A 15,733-nucleotide genomic window follows, 5' to 3' on the forward strand; every position below is an offset into this window, starting at 1 on the left:
TGTGCATAAATTAACATTCCTGCCATTTATTGCCATTTCTGCATCACACTATATTATCTTGATATTTTATTAAAAATGTAGATGCATGATAAAACTTAAGAATTGGGAAATAAATTCATTTAGGCTGAGTGAACAGCCAATCTCCTTGTTTTTCTTCCTCTTATCAGGAAAACAACATAGGACATTTTAGCCTAAATGAGACAAAAGAATCAACAAGCTCTTGTTTTTCCTCACATCAGTACATAATATATACACAACAGTATACACATTTTAAATGTTTTATAAAAGGTGTACTGTAGATAAAAATCTTAAATTCATTGAATTTCTTCCATAGTCTTTTATTTATTTGGGAACCCAAGTAAAATCTTCTGTGACCCACCTGAAGTTCCCAACCCAGTGTTTGAGAATGACTGATGTATACAGATAGGGGATAAGTGAAAGAAAAAACTGACATTAAGTGTTGAGTTCAAGTGTTGTCTGCCATGAGCCTCCACAACAGCTTCTGTTCATCATAGATTCTTCAGTTGTGTTAAAGTGTACTGGAAAGATGAACAGCACCCTTCCAAAAGATATTGTCTGATTTCAGTCAGTCAGTCAGTCAATGAATCAATCAGTCAATCAGTCACCTTTATCAGAATCAGAAATACTTTATTGATCCCTGGGGGGAAATTGTTCATGTCACAGATGCTCCTTACAAGAACAGAAAAATTGATAGTGCAATTAGAAGAGAAAATATAAAAATGTAAGATGTTTAAAAATATGTACAGTAAAATATCAAACATACACAGAGACAAAATGGCAATAATAGATAATAAAACAGAATATATACAGTAAAAGTATGTGCTTTGTTTTCGGAACAATAACATACTGATATTATACAGTTGTTATTATACATATATACTGTAATAGATTATAAGTTTAGATATAGAATAGAAATAAGATAAATTAAGATTTATGTACAAAATGTGCATCGTGATATGAAAATACATATTTAGAACAGTGTAAATGAAATGCTGTATGACAGACTAGACAGTAGAGTTATTGTACAAGTTGAATTATTGCACAAAGTGATGGTACTGTTAAGTTATCGAATAGGATGACTGTAGTTAGTCAGCAGTGAACTGTAGTATAAATACAGAATAATTTAGGAGTTAAAGTTGTTGACAGGGTGAAATAGTCCAAGGGCCACTTAGAGGGAGGAGTTGTACAGTTTGATGGCCAGAGGCAGGAATGATTTCCCATGGCATTCAGTGGTGCATCTTGGTTGGATGAGTCTCTCGCTGAAAGTACTCTTGTGCCTGACCAGCACATCGTGTAGTGGGTGTGAGACATTGTCCAAGTTAGTCCATAGCTTAGACAGCATCCTTCTCTCTGACACCACTGTCGGAAAGTCAAACTCTACTTTGTTTGTCAATTTTAAGGTACAGTCACAGTGGTATGTAATTTACGCAAGTCTATGCCTATCATATGAAATGTGTTATATAAATAAAGTTGACTTGACTTAACTAACAGGTTAATCCAGCCATACTAAAGCCTGAGTCTGTCATGTTGCAATTGTCATAGGTGTATTTAGTATTAGACATTTGGATTGTACAACATATACCTGGGTTAGAAGTTATATACTGGTCTGCTTCATAAGCCAAACAGATGCATATTCTTGTTCTTACTTCTGAATGTGTTAAGTTATTTCTGGTGTTGACTTTCCAGTCATTTTAGCTGATGTGTTCTTTTTTGTGACCTCTCCATCCTGCAGGCACACTGGCATTTCCCTGAAGAGGAAAGAGATTTTTTGCTGGTGCGGGAAGTGATCCGAGTGGCTCGCTCACTGCGAGCCCAGTGTGGCATGACCAAAGAGAAGCCTGCCAGTAAGTCATTTGTAAACTAGAAGAGGTCACTCAGTAGAGTGCAGATCCCTGCCAGGCAACAGGTGGTGAAGCACCTACTGCAGTGCCACCACAACTGCCAGATGCAAGCAGCTGAGATTCACAAAGTACCAGCATTAACATGAGCCATACTTACATTGTCCTGAGCTGAAACAAGATTTCAAACTGAAGCAGTCGTTCATCACTTGTGCTCCAAGTGGTCAGTTCAGAAGAATGAGAAGTCAGCTGAAACAGAATAGTCACAAAAATCAAGTTACAGTTTACATCCATGTATGTCCACAATCACATAATGTCTGTAGTGAAGACTTGAAGGAATTTAGTGTGGAACTTACCACTATATTGACCTGTATCTAAAGGAATTTAATAAAAAGTATTAAGTGTATTTTTTAATTTATTTGTATTTTTTGGTACATAATGGAAGTTTTCACTATACAGCTATGGTTTCAGTGAATAATTTCCAGGTAGAAACATGCTGTCTTCTTTTAGAGATTAGTTTTACAGAGGACTGATAAAGGGCTTAACATTATGATGTCTCAGTGAAGCTGACTTTTGATTGATTTGTGTTGAATTTAGTCATAAATAGCGTATGAATCTTGAGTTATGGCCAAAAATGACTTTAGTTGGGTAACTGTGAACTTGACCTTTGACCACCAAAATCTAATCAGTTCATGTCCACAAGAATGGGATAACCTGAAAACATGATGTCTCCAGCTTTTAAAAAAAAAGAGTATGGAAGTTATAAAAAAGGTTTTTCAAGAATTCTGAATCACAGAGGTCCTTCAGGATACAGTCATTAATGAGCACAAAAAATAGGTTGATCAATCCATAAGCACACAGAAGCAGTTGCATTATTACATAATAAAACCTCACCAATGGATGCTCAAAGCCTTACATACGCAGACAGGATTTGTCCCTGTTATGTTTTGAAAAATTAAATTGATGATATTTACTGATAATGAACAACTGCCTGGATTACTGAACATGTGGTGTAAAAGTGGTTCATGTCCATGTTGCTTGTGTTTTGTGTGTTTCAGTGTGGGCAGTGTGTTCACCCAGCCAGGCTCAGGTCCTCCTTCACTTCGGCTCAGCTGTTTGGACTTTAAGCCGGATCTCTAACCTCCATATCTGCTGTCCTCATGAGACAGACCGCCTCTCTGTCCACTCAACTCCTCCACCAAAAGGCAGCCTTATCGGGGTGGTAGACCACACATGTCAGCTACACCTTCATGTTCAGGTGTGGAGCAACTTTCTTCTTTCAGTCCTGAAGGCTTTCACTCAAAAATGAAAATTCATTTATTATCTACTCACCCTAATGCTGATCGAGGGTTGGGTTTAGTTTTTCAGTCCACAAAACACTGCTGCAGTTTCACAAGAGAACAGTGTTGCAGAATCTCCCAAACAATGGAATTGAATGGTGACCAGTTTTCAAACATAAAAATACAACAGAATAAAAAATATAAAATGCCTCTATACTGCTCGTAATCCAAGTCTCCTAAAGCTGAGGAAAGTGTATTTATTATTATTTATTAAAAATATTTATTTACACCGTGTTTTTATCCTGAATCTTCCCTGTAGATCCTTAGCTTGGAGCCATGTTTACATGCACATGCACACTGTCTGAACTGGGTGTGTGTGGTGTGACATGTGCAAACAGCATGTTGGGACTTCAGGAGTCTGGGATTACTCCGCAGTGGAAGAACTATCCCTTTAATCTGTGATATTATTGACATTTACTGATTTTAGCAGATTACTAGTGTTTTGTCATGCTTTTAAATTGATGTGCTTTAGAAAGCAGTTAAACTAACGTAATGCCAATTTTAACATTACTTTTATAAATGCAGTGCACCCTAAAAATATTAAAATGGAAATAACCTTTATTCTGAGTACAGGGAGTTTTTAACTGGTTAAGAAACAGTCTCAGTTTCATACTGATGTCTCTATATGACCATCTGCAAGAGGAGTGGATGTTTCTTAATGCCTGCCACTGGGTCAGATTCTGTCAGATGAAAGGAGACTGTGTTTTCATTTCCCATACAAAGTTACAGTGAGTCGATTTAGGTAGTTTTATTTTTGATGTTATAGTTTGTGTTATGGTGGTGAAAATACTATTGTTTTTGTCCAGAGGCCTCCAAAATCAACACAATATGGAAGTTCCTTGTAGTAGCTTCAATTAGATTTCTTTGATGGTAATTTTAACTTTTACTCATCATTTTTAATGGAAGTAATTGTACTTTTACTTGAGTATAGATTTCTATTACTCACACTACCCACCGCTGTTGGTGTGTGCAATTTTACACAGACAACTGCAGGTGCTGTGTTGTGACAAGCACCACACACTGTCAGCTACAAGCAAATCACCCCTGTCCCATAAATAAGGACAAACTCTGTGATACACCACTGCTATCAGTGGATCCCTGCAACTGCAGGGCAGGACGAAGTGTAAATAAATTTATAAGCTCACCTTGTACAAGGTAGCATTACTGTAGCTCAGTTTAACAGAAAGATTCCAAGTTGCAGTAAGTGAAAACTGTTCACATGACAAACATATGGTCCAGCAGCATCCTGCACAAAGTGCAGGTCTGTGTGTGCTTTGACCAGGTGACGCACAAATAGCTTGATTTTCTCAAGATTTACCCAAATCAGGAGGGTGTATATTCCTCATTCAAAGGTGACACATTTGCAGCTAATTATTATGCTACTATAATTATGACCAAACTGAAAATGTATTTGTGCTTGCATGATGTATGACAACATCAGTGCTGCTAAAATTAAAACTAAGGGCATTTTCACACCTGTAGTTTGCTTCATTTGGTCTGGACCAAAGAAGAAAAGGAAACATTGTTGCATTTTAGTCCGGGTGTAGATCATGTTCACATTGACTTTTTACAAACAAACCAAGAGAAGGAAGCATACAGTTTTACAGACTGTCCAATCAGATAACTTGTTGATTGGACATTTTTGATGATTGTCATCCTTGTAGCACCCAATAATGTAATAATTTACTGAAAATGTAATAATGCCTGAAAATGTAATAAAATTTGCACTTAACTCAATCAAAAATGTAATAAAACCCAATAATGCAATAACTTGACCAATAATGTAATAAAATATTCTGACTGATATTGTAATAACATTTTTACTGATAATGTAATACCTTATTACATTATTGGAGATTTATTACATTTTCAGGTCGGTCTTTTTAAAAAAAAAAAAGATAATGTAATACTTGACAGATAATGTAATATATAGTTCTACATTTTGTGTTTTGAGAATCCAAGACTGTTATATAGCCTACACTGGATTTGAAACAACAGAATGACTGAATTGCAGACCTATACCATACAGCTATATGCACATGCAGATACTAAGGGACATCCTGGTCCTGCTGAGTGTGTGATGGACTTACCTCCTTTGGTGACCAGAATTCCAGCTCAGATATATCTGAGATATATATATATATATATATATATATATATATATATATATATATATATATATCTCAGATATATCAGATATATCTGAGCTGGAATTCTTTTATAGTTTTTGAGCAGCACTGGAGACCCCAGGTAACTTCCCTAAACGTACCTCTTCACTTCACAGTTTTCTAACATATCATTACCTCATGAAAACAAGTCAGTGACACTTCATTTGTAAAGATATAACATAAGCATTCCTAACACCCACATACACATTACGTGACACCTGACATAAATATAGGCCTCACTCATTAATGGTCTCATGAATGGTCTCACTTTTAATCAGTAAGATGTCAAGTGACAAAGTGGTCAGTCATAAAGTATATTATGAGATTTACCTGTAGGCTTTAAATAAAGATTAAATTATCTTGAAAACTGAGCGGGCACTGCTATATTAAGTGTAAAGTCAACAGGTGATTGCACAGAACAAACAATTCTAGAAATAGTCTAGTAACATACTGGCAGTGTCGGAATGGGCGGGGGGGGGTTCGGAATAGACGGGCGTCCCCCGTGGCGGTTCAACTTAAGCACTGGAGCTCGGTGGAAAGGGGGCGCTACAGCCTCGTCTCCCTATTTGTCTCACCGGAGCCAAATTAATGATTAAATAAACAAAGAACCCCCCCACCCAACCCCCCGGTCGGACAATACCCACTGCCACAGATGCCTAAAAAACCTGTGGGAAACAATAGGCTAACTAACCTAAACCATTAGGCCTATAAAGTTCGAAAATTAATAATGATTGAAAAAATAAATTAATTAATAAAACTTGTGGTCCGTGCACCTGTGAACCACCTGTGAACAGACCACAGTGACAAAAAGGTTGGGAACCCCTGTCTTAGGCTATTTATAGAAGTAGCCAAGCCTTGGCTAAAGTGTCAAGAAGTTAGCATCAAGAACTAGGCTAATATGCAGTCACATGGTCAATAAAATTTATAATTTTTCAATTTTATTTCAATTGAAAATTGAAAAAATGTCTAAAGCCTACCATTACCCAAATATTATCAAACGTTATCACAGAAATCTGAAGGTATTGATGCTGACATTGCATACTCACTTACCAAGTGGTCACATAAAGGGAGAAATGTCTCTCTTGGCTAGCCACCACCTGAAAGAGACCCTGATCGTGTTCTCCCTTGCAGGCCCTCTAGTGGCCAGGATGCCAGCGTCCAAGATGAATTAATACATCAAAACCCAAAACCCCAAAAATTAATATAAACCCCAAAAGTTAAAAAATAACCAAGTCAGTTGTCATTATGTTTTGTCATTTTTATGACATTTTTATTAAACCTGTACTTATAGAGGTAAATCTCACGGTATGTCAGCTGACCACTATCACTTGACACAGGCTAGAGGAAGATGGTAAATGGTCCGTATTTATATAGTGCTTTACTATACCTGAAACGATACCCAAAGCGCTTCACATTCACCCAGTCACACACTGATGGCGGAAGAGCTGCCATGCAAGACGTTAAACACGACCCATCAGGAGCGGTTAGGGGTTCGGTGTCTTGCTCAGGGACACTTCAACATGACCTCTGCAGGCCAGGATCGAACCGGCAACGGTTACAAGACGGCCGGTCTACCCACTGAGCCATGCCGCCCCGTCATTCAAAGTGATATAATAACCATTTATGAGAGGATATATTTATGTCAAATTTTAAATATATGTGTTGGTGTTATGAATACTTATGCATACCCTCGTCAAATGAAGTGTTACTTAAATTTGTTTTGTTGGTTTGTGGTTGTTTTCACGAGGTAGTGATTCGTTGAAAAACTGTGGAGAGCGAAGTATGTTTAGAGAAGCAATAGTTATTCTCTTGTTTCAAAGTCAGTGTATTTAACAGTCTTAGATTCTCAAAACACAAAATATAGACCTCTATATTACATTATCTGTCAAGTTTTACATTATCATTTTTTTTAAAAAAAGACCCACCTGAAAATGTAATAAATCTCCAATAATGTAATAAGGTATTACATTATCGGTAAAAATGTTATTACAATATCAGTCAGAATATTTTATTACATTTTTGGTCAAGTTATTACATTATTGGGTTTTATTACATTTTCGATTGAGTTAAGTGCAAATTTTATTACATTTTCAGGCGTTATTACATTTTCAGTAAATTATTACATTATTGGGTGCTACAATCCTGCGTCATCCGTGCATCATCAGGACCCACGCGAGAAAAAATTCCTGTGACTGACAGAAGTTTATGCAGCCCTTCAATGTTTCAGATGCAAAGAAATAAAAAATCACAAGCATTATTTTAAAAAATCATGGCATGTTATGAATAATGAGTAACAGACACAGGACAAAAAGGAGTCATCTTGTAGCTGACAGCACACTGCGCACCTGTATGCACCTCACTGACCTGCTGTGGCTCGTATGCGCATGATGTCCACACAGAGACAGCATGCTGCAGCACTGTGTCTGACAGCTTGACTGTAAATCTTTATATACTGACTTTACAGAAGTTTTGGGAGGAGAAGAAAAGAATAAAAAAGCACTGTTGTTTTTTATTTTCTTTTGTTCAAAGGAAGACAGGGAGAATGGAGCGCATCTACCTTTTTCATGTGTGTGACATACAGCTATATTACTGTGGCATCATTATCACACACCAATCAGCTGATGGATTTATTAGTAGTTAAGATTTTGAAATTATGCTAATATCACATCTGCTACCATAAAATCTATGGTTGGTTCTTTTGCTTTTACACCATAAACAAACTGCAACAGAGTTGGTTTGGAACCATGCCAAGGTCCACCTTTTCAGGCGGACTAGGTCCAGTTGTTTGGTCTGCACCAGGGTTTGATTGACAGCTTTCACACCAGCCCACACAAACCAGACTAAACAGGCAAATGCACCCCGGATCAAACGAGGCAGGTGTGAAAATGCCTCGAGGCTATGTATAGTATGTATAAGTACAACACTACCATAATTATTAGGAGTTGAATCTCTGCATTGTCTTTGCAATGTGCTACCTAAACTTTAAAATCAGAATGAGTTGACTGAATGGACTGAAGACTATCATCTACAACTACATTAGCACACATCAGTGTACTGGTGTATTTCACTGTTTTATGGTTTGATGGTGGTAATGAGGATGATCATGTCTAACATCCATTATTATCTCACTGTCTCTCTCAGAGTGGGATGAACATCGACAAACAGATCCTGCAGCTGTCTCAGCGCAGAGACAAACTTGTTCCAAAGTTGGAGGAAATCCTCTGCAGAGTCCAGTCTCCAGACTACCTGACCAAGGTTCCTGCTCATGTCAGGCAGCAGATGGACAGTAAGGTGAGCACTGGGCAGCAAGGTGCAAGAGAGCTGCTGTGGCTCATTTATAACTGTTTATCATTGGTCATATTTTGCATTAGTTTTTCAAATTGCCACTACTTCAAGAAAACCAGAGAAAAAAAATCACAACTGACAGAGTTTAGTAAACCTACCAAAACATACCCTCATCCACACAGATGTTTCTGTCTGTACTCTGGACTTCTGCTACATTTCTAGTCACGCTAGCAGCATGGCTCTATGCTGCTATGTTCTCTTGGTCCACCACTTTGGTCTAGACTGAAATATTCTCTGTTATAACTGTTCAGTGGATTGGCACAAAATGTTGTACAGACATTCATGGTTCACAGAGGATGTCTCCCAGTGACTTTGGTGACCCCCTGACTTTGATGCCACCATGAGGTTCACATTTGTGCTTTTGAGTGAAATAGCTTAACCTCTTTTGGATGGATTGGCATCGAATTTAGTACAGACATTCATTACATTGTATTTACATTGATATCTTAATTTTTTCCACTAGCAAAACCATCAGATCAGACTTCTAATTTGTTAATTTCTTTGGTTTATGACTAAAGTATTGGTAAAATTCTAACATTCTAGGACCACTACGCAGCCGCAAAGATGGCAGCATAAAAGAAATTCGTCCCTGACAACCTGGATTAAATAGCCCTGTAAACTTACTAAACTCAATTCAAAGTTGAGCTTAAGTCACGGGTAAGGCCCAAATCATGACAAGAGTCAGACAGAACAAAGTCAAAAACAAGAAATGTGCAACAAATGTTGATTCACACGATAGCCTTAACAGAGAGCCCTCCTCTGCTAGCTGCAGTTTGCCAGCGAATGCTAACAGAAGATGAGGACCCTGACATGGATGTCAGTCTGAACACCATACTTGCCGAGGTAAAAAGTTTCCGACAAGACAACAAGCAGCAACTGGGAGCAATCAAAGAAGGGATCAGCAAAACCAAACTGAGACTTGACGAGGCAGAGGAGTGAATTTTTAACACAGAGGAAAGGATACAATCAATGGAAGAAGTGATGAAGAAGCTAATAAAACTCCAGACCCACCTGGAAGCAAAACAGATCAAGAGGGAAGGTCGAGACGAAACAATGTCAGTATCTACTCCGTAGTGGAGGGGTCTGAGAACAAGTCTCCATCAATGATAAGCTTTGTTGAAGAGCTGCTGAAACAAAACTTAGCCTCTGGATCTCCAGATCGAAAGGCACACTGTGGGCTTGGACCAGCACCACGAGAAGGAGCTCCCCCAAGATCCATTATTGTAAAGTTTCTGAGCTACAGAACCAAAGAGGAGATTCTAATAGTGTGGCAGAAGAAGGGCTTTTCTTGGATGAATAAGCAAATTAATTTGGACAATGACTATGCACCAAGCGTACTCAAGAAAAGACAAGAGCAAGAGCAACAAGAAGCAAAAGGGATTTTGAAAAGAAAAGGGATAAGGTTCCAGACCCCCTTACAGGCCCAGGCTACAAGTCTTTTACCTGGATGGGACCCGCATCTACAACACCACAGAAGAAGCAAGATAGGACATTGGAGCAGATCCAGAGACTGTCATGGACTGTTAGCAGCAGACAGGGACAAACACAGGAGCGCAAACAAGGAGGGTCAACATTCAGAGACAAATTTCTTCTGGGACCCGTCGCAGAAAGACCAGAATATGGAGTAGCAGTGAACATTTATATTGCTTAAATGTGTTCTTTACATACTGTAACATGTCATGTTTATGTGTAGACATGTTAAAGCTGTCTCTTAGATACAGTGAAGACTCTTTCCTTTTCTATTTCTGTGCTGTCAGTTATGAAAAGCCACAGTTGATAGGAATCAAGTCAGGGAGCTGAACTTTTATCACTATGAATGAGGTTTGTTTTGATGCCACTTAAGGGTAAGCAAGCCTCTAAATCTTGCAATTAGTTACTTTGTTTGATGTTTGTTCGCTGCTGTTCTGTGCAGCAAGAGAGACGTCACACTAACCTCATATAAAAATTGTGAAATGTCGTACCACAATAGTCATGGCAAATAATCCTCAGAGCATAAAAGTGATATTGTTTAATGTGAATGGAGTGTTTCATCCAGTTAAGAGAAGTAAAATATTATCAGGGCAGGGAGCACAGGCAATAATCCAAAATCCACAGTATGTAAACTGGATTCTTACTCCCAAGTGAAAGAAGAAATTAAATAAGGAACTAGAACCTATTTTAAAGAAAACAATAATTGAGACCTGTCCCCACCTATTGTGTGGGATGCATACAAAGCAGGACTAAAGAGGAATATAATTGCCCATTCCTCATCAGTGAAGGAGCTCAATAAGAGAGGCCCAACAATTTGTATCGTAAACCTGAGGAATGACAAAAAGATCATAAGAGCAGAGCAGAACCAGATAAGGCAGTAGCAATTAAGAAACTGCAAAATGAGATATATTCTGAAGAAATTAAAAAGAAACTGATATTTCTGAAACAGGGTTAGGGCAGGAAGTAAAGCTATGAAATTATTGGCATATAAATTAAAGAAAAAGCAGACAGACAATACTATAAATAAAATAAGATGTCCTCAAACAAAACAAACATAGTCATACATAGTCATGACATAGTACTATAAAGAACAATACTCACAACCAAGACTAGATAATGAAAAAAAACAAAACAAAACAAAAAAGACAAAGCAGACTGTAAACAATATCAACCACTTTCAGTGTTAAATGTGGACAAATCCTACCATCTCTTTTTCACCTGGACCAGACAGGATTTATCCATCAGAAACAAAACACTAATAGTTTAAGGACGCTACACATTATGTGGCACATACATCAAAATAAGATGCCTTCTCTGCATCCAATCCATCAGATGGAGCTTCAACAAGATGTTGGATAAGTTTGGCATCCACAAAACCCTTATTGAGGCATTCCAAGCAATATACAATAATTCAGTCAATAGCAGCCACTCAAGATGGTTTACATTAGAGTGTTTGTGCAGGTAGGGCTGCCTCTGTTTCCCTCTGCTCTTCACTCTCTGTATAGAGCCTCTCAGCCAGTATATTAGACAAACTGAAGAGATTGGCGGTATAAATAAAGCAGGACGGGAACACAAATTGAGGATGATGTGTTAATCTTAATGACCCTTTAATATCCCTACCAACTTTGATGTCATCTTTGAAGAAATCTGGTCAGCTAAATATCCAAAAAACACAAATTCTGACTTTTAATGATGCTCCACCAAAACACCTCATGGAAAAGTATGATTTGAGGCGTGACAAGAAGTCAATGAAGTATCTAGGAGTTAATCTTACAAAGGAAATAAAATTATTTGAGAGTAATTAAATCCCTCTAAACTCTTAAATTAAATCTGATATATCCAGGTGGAATCACTTGTCATTTCTCAGCTTCTCTTCAATGATTGAGTCAGTCAAGATGGTTATTTTGTCTTGTCTGCTATAACTTTTCCAATCCTTGCCAGTTAAAATAATTGAACAGCAATTCATTGAATGGGACAAGTTAATTTCCTGGTGTATCTGGATAGGTAAGAAACCAAGAATATCAAAAGAGAAAGCAGGTCTGGCATTGCCAAATTTGAATGGCTAGCATTATGCAGCTCTATTAATGCCCTTGGGAATCTATTGGACCATCAATACAAGTCACAATTGCAGACAGTAAACTGTTGGACATCTATACAGATAAATACAAACCTTGTACCAATGTATATGGGTACTATAACACTGAATCTTAAGACTAAAGGAATCAAATATCTAATGAGAAAATTACTTATTCAAATAAAAAAGAATGTGACTAGGAAGTGGCTACAATCAGATGCTCCAACACTAGAATTAAAAATTATTTATGAAAACTACACAGTGGGGCGGATTTTCATAGACAAATGAGTGTGTGTGACATTGTTTGTTCAAATTTTCATAATTACTAAAAGTAAAAGCAAAGGGAGAACAATAGAAAGTAGACAAGCTTCATTGATTGATGCAATTATTTGGGTTATGTCTATATTAATGCTATAATGTTCTTATATAAATTCATGTACTTGAATGTTTTGTGTGATTTGTGATTTGAGCTCAAAACCTCACTGCGTCTAAGTACAGCCTCACAGGCTATACTTGTTTCTAAAGTGCCACCATGTTTCTACGGCAGCCCAGAATGGACAAACCAAACACTGGCTCTAGATACAGCTATCTGCATTTTTTGCAAATTTTGCAGCCAGCGTAGGTTCTCCCACACATTTGCATTGAGAGGGTGAGATGGAGTGTTTGCAGTCTACAAGCTCCAAATGCCTCCAGATGCTTCCGGAAACCTACAGATACCCTCACTACTGGAACTTGGAAGTTGTCATTGATTGTTATCATTGATTGTCATTTTTAAAATGAGGATGTGGTGTGTGTGGGCCCTGAGATGATCAACAAACACAGCCTGCTCCAGGCTGCTGTGGAGCAGGCTGATTGGATGGGACACACAAGACTCAAGCAGGACGAGGGAAGGAGTCCACTATATCATCATCACCATCTTATAGCTGTTGTCTACATTCAACCTGATTCAAATTCAAAAAATGCATTCAATTATTTCCTGGGTGTACATTATGTGTATATGAATGTATTAATTTTGGTTTGTATTTTCACCCTATTCCATTCTTAATTTAATAAATATCTGTGTTGTATTTTATGTATATTGTGAAGGAACTACAACACTTTTTTCATTGTACAGCCCTGTGTTATATAATCATAATAAATGTCCCAGCATCCTTGAATTAAAAAAAAAATAACCATATGTTTAAATATAGTGAAATAAATAAATGAACAAATACAATTAGTGATAACCTACTCGTTATTGTAAAATCTTATTTCTTATTTCTCTGCACATTAACAAACTACAGAGCAGCTCTATCAGAGCAGCTTTAAGCAGTAGTTGTAAAGTTCCCTTCTGTAAAACATCTTTGCTCAGACAGCTTTTTCTTTTTGGATTCTTTGTGGAATACATCCCTGGTGCACTTCTTAATTTACAAATAGCAGATTTGCAGCAGATTTTTTACAATTTTTGTAGTTCTGTTGTAGTTAGATAGTGTAGTGTGAAGTGTAGTGTAGATTTGTTCTCCCTGGAACAAGTTGCCTTTGATTTTTAATGAATTCTAAAAGTGTAACTTTCTTTTGCAATTTTCTTTTGGTCCTGCAATTTAATTGCAAAAAATACCTAAACCCATCACGACATAGATTGCCATTTTTTGTGAAATCAGGCATTTTAGGCAACAACAATCCCAAAAAAGGCCTTTGAAATCCTGGAGGGACTAGTAACTGATTAACAACAATCATAATGTTGTTAATGTCTAAACTATTTGTTTAGTCATATCAGTAGTTCTGTACAGCATAGTCTAGCTGTATAAAAGTTAGCCCCTAATTAGACAACCACATGTTCATGTGATTCATTTGAACCCATCCTTGTGTTCCTCTGTCTTCTTTGTGCTCAGATGTCCGCCTTGCAGCAGGAGCTGAACACCGTTGAGGACCAGCTGAGGGTCCTGCAAGAAACTCAGACAGTAGAATAACTACAGCCTGTGAGTGTTACAGGAACTGTGTGGACTGCTGGACATTACAGCTGATGGACTTGATGAATTATTTATGTTGTCTGAGCCAGAGATCTCAACACTGTTGGAGATGTTGCACAGTATCTTCATTATAATGTTGAAATATTGCAGTATCTTACTGTCAAACTGTAATACTGCAGTACTGCACTGTATAATTAACAGCTCACCTGTAGATGGACTTGTGGCAGCTGCAGGTAATATACATAAATGTATTCTATTAATGGACAGGTGGCATGATGAAAATTTTCATCAGCAGGTCCTGTCATGGCCTTTTAAAGACTTATTATTATAAAATGGCTTAAACCATCCTTCATATTGATGATGTTTTTAAAGTGAATGTGTCTTTTCCTTAACTTGATTAAAGGTGTTTCCATGTTGGGGATGTCAGAAGGAATCATGGTTATTTGCTGCAAATTCAAACCTAGTTCTGTTGAAAACTTCTTATCAGCCAGGAGGTAATTGTAAGTTATGTTGTATACTCGACTTGGCTGCATCCACTAACATGACCAGTCACAAGACTGTCCGTTTGATCCCCAGGTCCTTGCAGTGTGCATGTCAGTGTATCCTTAGGCAAGATATTGGTCCCGAAGGCATCACCCTCATGAATAAGTCTGAGGAGGGGCACATTGCATGGCAACCTCTGCCATGTATGAATGTGTGTGTAACAGGGTGAACTATTCAATAGTGTGTGTGTGTGTGTTTGTGTGTGTGTACATATATGTATGTATACATATATATGTATATATATATATATATATATATATATATATATATATATATATATATATATATATATATATATATATATATATATGTACACATACATATATATATATACATACACATACATATATATATATATACATACACATACATATACATATATAACCTACAGCCAGCCATTATAACATGAACCTTTTTGTGTTATAACAATAATTTATCACATTTAGCACAAAATATTTCCCATTATAACAAGTTATCACGTTATAACATGAAGTGTTTAGTGTTATAACGGTATAAGTAGTATCTAGAAGTTTATTGTTAAAACATGATATGTTGTTATAATAATAAACTAATGATCCATTTTTTTCTTTTTCTGGAATGGTAACAATATGCTGCTGTATTATGAGAGTACAGTACAATAGAGTATTGACTCACAAAGGTGTTCTAATTAAAGTTTAACTGCATTAATGGAAGTGTAGGAACCACTTTTAATCTACCTCTAACAAGTCCCCCTACTTTATATAAGAGCAAAACTTACAGGGACAGTTCACCTCAAAATCAAAAACACATACTTTCCTGTTACCTGTAGTGTTATTTATAGTTTTAGTGTGAGTTGCAGAGTTTTGGAGATGTCGGCTGTAGAAATGCCTGCCTTCTCTCCAATACAGTACTGAACTACACTAGCCAACCTTTTCACCACAGAAGGAAGCATGCATCTAGTCATCAGCACAGGATGTAAACATTAATGGCGTCTTCCCCAGCTGAG

At 37.2% G+C, this 15,733-nt stretch overlaps 1 protein-coding gene across 1 annotated transcript in view; it reads left to right on the forward strand.

Moving 5' to 3' along the window:
* The window catches only part of vars2 (valyl-tRNA synthetase 2, mitochondrial), a 47,434-nt gene extending 32,800 nt beyond the window's left edge, over positions 1-14,634 (forward strand). Inside the window, exons 27-30 of the mRNA XM_084739867.1 lie at positions 1,754-1,865; positions 2,918-3,117; positions 8,509-8,658; positions 14,128-14,634. Coding sequence (XP_084595993.1) covers positions 1,754-1,865; positions 2,918-3,117; positions 8,509-8,658; positions 14,128-14,205 — 540 coding nt within the window. The 3' untranslated portion in view covers positions 14,206-14,634. The remainder of the gene's footprint in view (positions 1-1,753; positions 1,866-2,917; positions 3,118-8,508; positions 8,659-14,127) is intronic.
* Positions 14,635-15,733: the final 1,099 nt, after the last annotated feature.

This window comes from Lutjanus erythropterus, chromosome 16 (genome assembly GCF_056507025.1).
Source record: "Lutjanus erythropterus isolate fLutEry1 chromosome 16, fLutEry1.hap2, whole genome shotgun sequence".
Classification (NCBI taxonomy): domain Eukaryota; kingdom Metazoa; phylum Chordata; class Actinopteri; order Lutjaniformes; family Lutjanidae; genus Lutjanus; species Lutjanus erythropterus.